Source organism: Pleurodeles waltl, chromosome 4_1, assembly GCF_031143425.1.
Source record: "Pleurodeles waltl isolate 20211129_DDA chromosome 4_1, aPleWal1.hap1.20221129, whole genome shotgun sequence".
Classification (NCBI taxonomy): domain Eukaryota; kingdom Metazoa; phylum Chordata; class Amphibia; order Caudata; family Salamandridae; genus Pleurodeles; species Pleurodeles waltl.
Genome location: NC_090442.1, coordinates 124684753 through 124694813, shown reverse-complemented (window position 1 = coordinate 124694813; position 10061 = coordinate 124684753). Strand labels below are relative to the sequence as shown.

General features: G+C 39.8%; 1 protein-coding gene across 1 annotated transcript in view; it reads left to right on the top strand.

Annotated features, from left to right (window-relative positions):
- The first annotated feature begins 338 nt into the window (after nt 1-338).
- LOC138287118 (olfactory receptor 13G1-like) overlaps nt 339-10061 on the top strand; it is a 29370-nt gene continuing 19647 nt past the window's right edge. Inside the window, exons 1-3 of the mRNA XM_069227478.1 lie at nt 339-415; nt 753-973; nt 4599-4677. Of these exons, the coding sequence (XP_069083579.1) occupies nt 339-415; nt 753-973; nt 4599-4677 (377 nt within the window). The remainder of the gene's footprint in view (nt 416-752; nt 974-4598; nt 4678-10061) is intronic.

The window sequence follows — 10061 nt, the reverse complement described above, 5'->3', positions numbered from 1 at the left end:
CTGTCCCTCACCACTAAGTTCTTCCTGGTGATGACGGACAAGAAATATAAGACAATATTGCAACCACCTTTAGTAGGGCGGGCCCTATAATGTTCTTTCTCTGATTGCCCCTACTTTGTTGCAAGATTTTTTCTATGGACGAAGCCAAGGGGGTTCCATCAACAGAATACTTAAGATCCATCTGTCTCTATTCAAGACAGTTGGACTGATGGGTTGGTGGACAGGGTACTCCATGGGCTTTGCAACTGTGTACCCTGTCCGCTAAACTCAAAATCAGGAACACAGGCCCTAACGTACTCATTTTCTGCAATCCTAAATATGATTGACACAAGGTGACAATGTCCTGGAAGACTAAGGCACTAATTGCTTTGCTCAATGTGAGATGGTTAAGTCCTGAAGCAGAGGATATCAGAAGGTAAACATTTATCAAACATTGATGAATGTCTTGTTTACCCCACTGTCTCTTTTTCTGCCTCATTTACAGGTCAAAAGAATGTGGTTTCTCAAAGGCAGAGTCCCTGTATTTTAAAGTCTTTGAACACATCCAAAACTGGTGGTAATGGCATGAGACCTTTTTCTCTATTTATGTTATGTTATGTTGTGTTATGTTATGTTATTTGTGAAGATTTGCGGAGTGCACTATCACCTAGATGGCTGTCCTGGTGCTGAGCAGGTCCTAGCTCCATTGGCCATCAGGTGGATTCCCATGGTGATGTGCTCTTCCTAAAGAGCTTGAATTTTGGTCTTTTCAGTATTCAACTACAGACCGTTGATATTCATCTAATGTGTGATTTCAGACATGGTAGTATTGTACTTGATCCAGTAACTGGGCTTCTTGTACATGAGGAAGAAAATGAGTTGTTTTTCAGTGACAAAGGAGAGGACGTTGATGTCATGAGAGCGGATGATGCCAAAGAGGATCAGCTAAGAGACGATCCTTTTGGAACTCCACAGATGAGGTCACATTTGAGATGTAAACCGCCAGACTGACATGAAATAGTCCATTCAGTCAGGAAAGAGCAGATCTCTTGGTCTGCTGGCCCTTGGATTCCGATGTTGTGTAGGCAATGGATGAGGATGGAGTGGGAGACTGTGTGAAACTCTTAACATGGGTCCAGAAGTATGAGGGCCACCAAGTCTCTTCTGTAGAGAGTCATGTGCATGCCATCCATGGCAGGAATGAGCACAGTTCCTGTGATGTTGTTGGGTATGAAATCAGATTAAGTGATGTTGGGGAGTATTCTGTTGGGTGTCTGTTGATGATTTTCCCAAAAACCTTTTACTGGAATGGTAGCATGGGGATCAATCTCTAGTTAGCAAGCATTAAAGGGTGCACAGAGGTTTTCTTCAGCAATGGGAGGACAGTTGCATTTCCAAATGTATAGGAAGGTCTCAAAAAGGTTGAAGGCATTCAGAATTGGTGTGAGCATGCAGCTGATAAGTGCTGGTTCTCTGGAGTAGGCGTGGTGGTGGAACAGGTGTAAAGGAGCTAATGAGTATATGCACTTCATGGTGGCAGCAGTTTCTTCTTGGGTAATGTCGGGCCATGTGGTTAGCTTTGGCTCTTTTGATAAGATCCGAGTGCATTTGTTGAGGTCTGTCAGATCTAGTTTAGGGCTGAAGTTTCTGGAAATGACAGAGATGATGCTGATGATGAATTGGTAGAGATTGTGTTATAGGTCCTGCAAAGGTGTGAATGAGATGGATGAAGCTGCTGGTGAGGTGAAACTCTTCACTATGCTAAAGATATCTTTGCTTCTGTTGTTGGCATGGATGACATCTGCCAGAGCAGCCCATTTGGTGGTGTGGATCATTTGGTGGTAGCTTTTTAGGGCATATTTCAACATATTCCTGTCTGCATTGCCTTAATCCATTCTCAATTTCTGCTTCAGTTGTTCTCAGTGGTATTTCATCAGTCTGAGTTCCTCCATAAACACTCAGACGGTATTAATATTGGTGAACATTCTTTTTAGAACTACCATGTCAACCATTGCAGTCCCACAGAGACAATGTCTCTCAAATGTTTCTCCAAATACTAGGCATAAAATTCACTGCATGTTTTGTTTGTTTAAAAGATGGACAATTGTCCAGTTATCCACAACCTCATTATGGAGGAAAAAAAAACTTTGAAGGCACAAAGATTGTGCAGAAATACCAAATGCAAGCTGGTTAAATTGGCGTCTTCTGTGCCATGACTACTGAAGACCCCCAAACCTTCTAAGGTTCTGATTGGCATATTCCCGATAGACTATATTAACTTTATACTGAAGTTCATTACTCAGATCCATTTACACTCAACACCTCTTTCTTTGACGGCATATTTCTGAATTGCTTCAAAACTGGTCATATGCCTGATCAAATTGCTCAAGAAATTCATTTCTACGATAGATCTTGATTGACAGACGTTGGAGATGAATGGTCTTCAATGAGTAGTCTTCAATAATGTGCTTGAAATGTAAGGTATTTAATGTTTTAATCTTCACATTGTGAGTAAAATCATTTTAATTTCATGATTTTTTGTAGTTCTTTAGCAGATTTTGTTTCCATCTGTTTGTATAAGAGTGTTCTACTTTGAATAGGTGTGGGTCATACTAGACAGTGTGCATGGAGTGAGCATCTTCGAAACCTTGTGTGGGGCCATTTATGTTTTGGATGCTCTTTTAAAGTTACTGTTTATGGTTCTATGTAAGCAGGACGGAACATTTTATAAAAGCAACTTCAGGATTTGGGGCCAGAATTATCAAGTCTTTTTACCAGTGCAGTGTCACTAAAAGTGACACAAACCAGTGCAAAAAGGTGAATTGAATTTTCTATCCAGTAAAATCTTTTTTGTACCAGAAATGAGCACTATGCACTGTTTTGCATTAAGGGAGTGTCCCATGGTTGGTACAAGGGCAGTCCCTTTGAATGACTCATGGTTTTAGACTCACAGCCCTATCTACTAACATTTTTAGATAGGGACTTTGGACCAAAAATGTACTCCTCCTTGAGGCAGAAGAACATTTTGGGAAAAGTTTTCTTTTTCTCCAATATTTCAAGTTTGCACACGTAGTGTCCTATGACTAAGCATAGTTTTTATAATGAAAAGGTACCTTTGAGCACAGAACCTTGCATTACAGCGCAAGGGAGTGTGCATGGTGCAAGGCATGTGCTGGTGAAGAGAGAAACTGCTCCATATCTTGGTAGATATGACAGAGTCTGGCTTTCTCTTTTTTATGCAACACATTAATAACAATACTAAGTGTGTAGGTGTGAGGCCCTAGTATGATGGAACTACTCCAGGAATTCCTCTTTCACAGAAGTTAATGCAAGATGTAGGAGAACAGAAGATTTAGTGGGAATGACATTTTCTTATGGGATCTTAAGGTATTGCACATTAGGCCATGGAATGGTTGTTTGACTGTATTTATTGTATCTATGTGTCCAAAATGAATTCACTGTATAGTAGACGATTCTCTTTCCAGTGAGCATTCTATAACAAGATTTACTTAGTTTTTTCACAGTGTGAGAAATGTGGTACCTATTTGGACAATGTTATAGATGAAGTGTGGAGGGAAAACCAGGGACTCCGAACTCTTCACAGTAACCATCTTTCTCTTCAAGCCCTCTTCAAACCCCCAACCTTTGTCCAGAACAATGAAGGTCAGCAACACCAGAGAGTGATGTCACACTGTCATGCGTATATCACCTTTATATTGTTTGCCCATGTTGGTAACCACCAGAACCACACAAACTTTTTACTTCCATTGTTTTCAAGTGTGCCCTCAACCCCTTTGCCTTCATCAGGCCCCTGCCACCATACATTATCATCCGTCCTCCCTTATTATCAGTGTCAATAGTCACTTGCCCTATGTCACACTGTCAACAGCCATAAATCACAAATGTTTCACCAACCTCTCCAAGTGCAAAAAACCTGACTAATACATTCAGGCCTTATAACTGGAAAAGTTGAATCGAAATTGATCTGTTTAAAAGTCACTCCAACCTTACGTCAATGTCTATCCTGGTTACTTTATTCCTTCCTCTCACCTAAGCCAAAGTGAATTTCTTATGCAACTGTAATCTCATCTAAATCACTACTAATTGATTTTGTTTAAGTCGCACAATGTTTGTATTTTATTTTTTGCTTTGTGCCATTTTCACACATGGGAGACTCGTTTCAAATGCAAAATGCTAATTGTGAGACTAGATGTGTGTCTTGGTTGTATGATCCACTCCAGGAGTGCACGGATATATTTCACACATTTTGGGTGGCCAGATGACTGGAACCTGTTCTGAACCAAATACAAAGTATGATATTGTGTCATGAAAAAAATAAATAAACAATAGTCCTTACACAGAGAGTTTTAACTCTTTGCGTCAGGGCTATTGTTTCTTTATTGTTGGTGCTCCTGAGCATGTACATTTATTTATGGTTGCATTGCCCTGTATAAGGTGTGGCTACCACCACTGTGACCCAGAGGTGCACAGACCATTCAGTCAATTGTTTCCAAAAGTGGAAGAGGAAAATTCCCTAGTGGAAACTCAGAGATTCCGATCTCTAAAGAATGTGGGTGAGTGCCTATTTTGTGAGTTGAGTATTTGCTGTTTCCTTGCAGATTGCTCACATAATCCAAACTCTAAATTACCTCCTTTTTCAGACTTTTCCCCTTCCAACTTTGCTTCCCTCCTGTTCAGGTAAAACCCTCCCCCTCACATCTTGCCTTCAAAATAGTCTACAACAGCTGTGAAGCACAGTTTTTATGCCTACTGGGCACTAAGCTTCCAGCAGACAGATATTTGCACAGCTCAAGCCATGAGGCAGTCAGATCACAAGGGATCTTACAGATACTAGAGTAAAAAGCAAATATGCTCTAAAAACAATAGAAAAGATAAACAAATGTTTTGTAGACAGACTTTCATGCCATGAAACACATATGGAAAACAACATGAAACATGGTTTTAACGCATTCCCAGATTTAAAAGAATCTGTAAACCTGGGAATGTGTTAACATCTTATGCCTTCCAAGGGGAGGCACCACCAGGAGAAATATCTTTAATTCTCCTTGTTTCTGTCTCTTGCTATGCGTGCAGCATTCTGCCTCCATGGATTGTTTTTGAGCAGGAAAGGTTCCATTCCTTCACAGAAACAATCCTTTCTATGACCATCGTGCAAGGGTGCCTGTGTAGGCGCTAGACAGATACAGTACATTTCTGCCTTTTCCCCGTGGCACAGAGCAGCACAGCAAGGTCACTTGCTGCACTGCCCAGCACAACGGGGTTTGTAAAGAAGCCCATTGTAATCTAGTGATAAGATATTTGGAGATTCCAAGATGTTGGAAATTAGCTTTGTCTATTTTGGAAGTGATAAGATTGTGGACTTCTATCTTCCATGATTCTACTGGAAGAAAGTGCAGGAACTTTCTTAATGCACTAAAATGGAGAAGCATGAATTGTGGCTAACATAATTTGTGGTTTTAACACATACAAGGGACAACCCACAGGTACTAAGGGACCAGGGGCAAGTATTTTATCAAATAATTTGTGGACAGATTGATAGTTATAAGTTGGAGTTGATGCTCAAATTTCTAGTAACAGCAGCTGGTAGAGGAGGCAGAGCTATATCCATAGGTCACCACCCTAAGGCTGAGGCTGTTGTTATATCCATTTAAAAGCATCTCTGGCTTATCTGTTTTGCAGTTCAGGTGGCTTTTATTGATCCATTCAATTACCCTCATGAAACAGGCTTTAAAGGTGTGCTCTGCTTTAGTTGGGTTTTAGTCAAGTGAAAGGATTAACTGAGTGTTCTCTGCAAACGATATCACCATAACCTTAATGACTCAATTAAAGTAACTAGGGGGTGCCATATCAACATGTTCAGGAAGATACACTGTGGGGATGCCATATTTTTCCATCAAAAGGTAGAGCTTGATACTGCCTGTTTTGTATTAGTAAGAAATAATTGGAGTCATATTAATGGCAGCTCTGAATTTTCCACATCTACCAGCCTGATCAATAGAGAGTGAGGGGGTATGTATTGAACAGTGTTGACTAGTCCAAAAGAATAAGGAAGGCATTTGATACATTGTCCAGAGTAATTGTCTTTGACACTTCCGAAGATAGTCTAAGAGTGGCAAATGTGACTGATGGAATAGTTAATGCCTAACTGGAAGGTTGCCATCTCTCATGACAGAGAGGTATGTAGACAGCTTTAACAAATTTATCTCAATGTTGTAGTACAATATGGATCGTGATGGGGATACTTGACCAATCTTGATGTAGATGGAGTTGTACAACCTATCGTGGGGTGTTTGCCTCCTTCTCTACTTTGGGGTTCTGTGGGGAATGGAGTGACTGTAGCTGATGCTTGGCAGGCTGACACAGTCCACTGCGGCTGGTGTTGTTATTCTAGTGCTTTCCTGCCGGGCTTGAAGCTCTTATTAAGGTTTTTTGGAAAGTCTCACAATTGGTGAAGTAGGAAAATGTACAATAGTGCATCCATTATATTGGTGCAGTAATAGGGACCAATATATATGGATAGTCTTGATTCTAAGAAAATTGCCAGCATGACTAACTCTTGCGGGTAGGGAAAGGTGAAAAGTTGATCAGTGGCTATTTCTTCCACCGGCAGACTGAAGTTATTTTCCTGGGCTGTTTGTCACACATTGTTTTCTGTGATGTTAGATTTCCATAGATTTAAAGGGAGGGAGAGGGGGTAAGGTTGGGGTTTCATTTAGTAGCATAGTGGAGGTGTGCACGTTTTTTTGTCTAGCTTTGTCCAAAGGTCCTGGTGCAGGGTATTATTGTATAATATTAGTGGCTGAAATTGATGACTAAAATACAAGGCTCCATTCTTTCCTTAAAAGAGAGGATACAGAAATAGTGGCCATGCAAGACATTCTCTTTAAAAGAGATAGATAAGTGAAGTAACATCTACTAATAGGTGTTGGCTAAAATGGGAGTGGCTGATAGAATTGTGAGGACTCCCATCGATCTTGTTTTGATCCATTTGTGTCAAATACAGTAGACCCAGCGGCTTAAGTGTGGCAGCTTTTTTATTGGGACATGTGAGGTAAAGTTGGTTGGTAGGATTGTTGTGGATTCCTGCTGATTTCGGAGGTTTCCATTACAGGAATGTAGTGCAAAATTATGATTCTAGGCAACATTTTAGGTTTGCACTGTATTGTGTGTAAGAACATGTTATGCAATCCTTGCAAGGCACACTGCCCTGGTATCCGCTGAGTGTCTAGTTTTCAAAAATGTCAGTGGTTGGTAGATTTCCACGAGTGGTGGATAAGTCTGGTTCCAAATACAGTAACTATTCCTTTTGCTCTTTTTTCCATGTAGCATTTACGAGTCTTTGTGTTATATAAATAGGAAATAACGGGGAGAAATAAAGACATTTTCCTTGATATGCCAGCCTCAAGCAGACACTGAATTTTTTACCAAATTATTTTCTACAAGTCTTTGGAAATATGGATTTGGGTCAAAAAACAAGTGTAAATGAACAGGCATGCCCATGCACCATGGAACTTCTTGCTAACGCAAAGGTGCGCAAGGTATTTTTTATTAGCAAATTGCTTTATAAAGTCCCAACAAGGTTTGCATGCCAGGTATGCCTGAAAAAAGACCAGCACTCACAAAATCTTTGTAAGTGTGTTTTTTGTCTTTATTTTCTTAACATCAAATGGCCACAGCTAACACCAAACCTAAAAGGTATCCCACATTTCAATATTGGGTCTGTTTTAAATTGAAAAAGACAAGCTGCATAGGTGTTTCCCATGGTATAAAAAACGGCATGCATTTGTGCTTATTGCGAGCAATGTTTGTGGGAATATCAGGGATTTCAAAAATAAAAACTCTCTCTGATGGTCAAATGGATTACGCCAATTTTGTTTTCCTCTATGTGTGCAATCACGTCGCAGGCAAAAAGAACCATATTCAAAATAAAATTATTGCCCCAGAGAGGTCACCTGTATGTCCGAAGGATCCACCCAATAAAATATTGTGCAGCACATGATTTCCTCTGGGGAACCAGAGAGGTTGACCCATGTTCAAGTGGTGGATGACCCACCCCATTAACACTAAAGTCTGTGGTGTCTCTTGGCTTCCTGCTCATGGATCATTGTTGTTTGCGGAGGTACCGCTAGAATGGGAATCTTTCTCTTTACAACAATTCCTTCCTCAAACATGTGCCATGAAAACCCTACTGGACACAGGGGTCAAAGCACACAACTGCGCATTCCTCTACCCTAGTAAGCTTAGCAAGGGATGGGTATTGAAGTGGAAGGCTTTCCACTTTGCTCCATCTCTGGTTTCAAAAAAGGAAACCTCAAATGAAAGCACCAGAGTTTACTTTTAAACCCTCCCCAGTGTATTTCAATGGCTAACGACCACACTAGGGAGGTAGTAATGGTATTTGCGAGCAGCTGACCCCTGTAATCAAGGTGTTAGGACAAAGTGGTAAATCATTGCCATTAGTATGTTAGTTGTTGCAGGGGAATTTGTATCTAAAGGATTTGTTCCTCTGTTATTTATCAATATTTTCTGGCCCTCTTAAACCAACGTTCCACTGGGATAATCAAAGAATATGAGCAGTGACTGCTTCAGCAGTCTCGTTAACTAAGTCCAGAAATCCTCACAAGGCAGTTATTGTGGCTGGTATTATTTTTTATATCTATTGAGTTTCAGTGGAAATTGGTATTGACAGCCCCATTTTTGAAGCTCAAACAAAACAAGGCACAATAGCCTCCAAGTTATGTGTAAGATGAGTTGAATGGAGGATATTTTAGGGCTGAGCAATACGGCCCACCTTTTCCATAAAAATCTGGAATATTTTGTGAAATTACAAAATCACAAAATTGCACTTTCAGAGTAAAATGTGGTTTGCTGGAACTGTGTGCAACATTTTTAGAGAAAAGGAGTACATTGCAAAAAAATGTTTGTTATCCCTTCTTATTTCACAGAACCTTTTTTACGTAAGGTTCAAAATCATTTATAAAAAATCAACCTGAAATTGAATAATGCTAATCTTCAAGAAATGTTCTAAATTTCACAGTGCACTAAAATTTTGCTGTCTTAATTAATTTTTTTCCAAGTATACATGAAATTGGTTTATGTCTTGGTTAAATATAGTCTTATGTAACAAGTGCAAAAATACAGTTTATTGAAGACAAGCAAGTGGATATTATATTTCTTTCTCTCCATATCAGATGTATGTATTGTGGCAGTTTGGTCTTAAGGCATGGTCTGGATTTTAGAGAATCTAATATTGGGCCTCCTTGCATTTATTAATTTGCCCTTATCGCTCTCAATTTCACGTGATTTTATGTGTGTGCTTCCCCCAATTGAGTTTTTTTTCTCCTCCTTGTTGCATGACGTGCCTATTACTAATTGTCTAGTTTCTTACTTTTTCCTAGCTGAATGCTTCATGATGTTTGAGATGGATATCCAATTTGCTGGGATTCCTTGAATGCTGGGTTTCACTCACAATTCAAATGTGGCATTCAAGTTTGTGTTCCAGTTTAAGCATTTTCCTTGGAGACTAGGTAACATGATCACTTCTTCATCAGTGTTTTTTGTAATGATGAGTGCATACAATATCTGCTTTTACAGAAATGCTCATTATCTATGCACTAAATCGGAAATTCCACAATTTAGATGATAAGTCAATTTCACTGACTTTTGGGGATAATCACTGCAGCTGTTCCCTCATTCCCTCTGAAAGTCCACAGCTCACTGAAAAGAGGGAGACTAGGTGTTGTTTTTGTGTTGCTCCTCATGTACTCAGGAGACCTAATATTTTTCCATCATAGGAACCAGTTCATATGAAATGAGTGCAAATAGTAATGTTTGTCTACTTATATTTGTCGTGTAAAAGACATAGATACCATGGGCCGATCTCTGTCTGTTCCAAAAACCAAAAGAATGCAAATTCACCCAACTCAAATTCAGCTGTCCCAACACTAGTCCTACCCCATTTGGAAAATAGCAATGTTTTGCTTTCAGACATCCCAGAATCCACTGACCAGCATTGTTAAATATACTGCACTAGAATGAGGAGGCTTGATTCGAGTACCTCA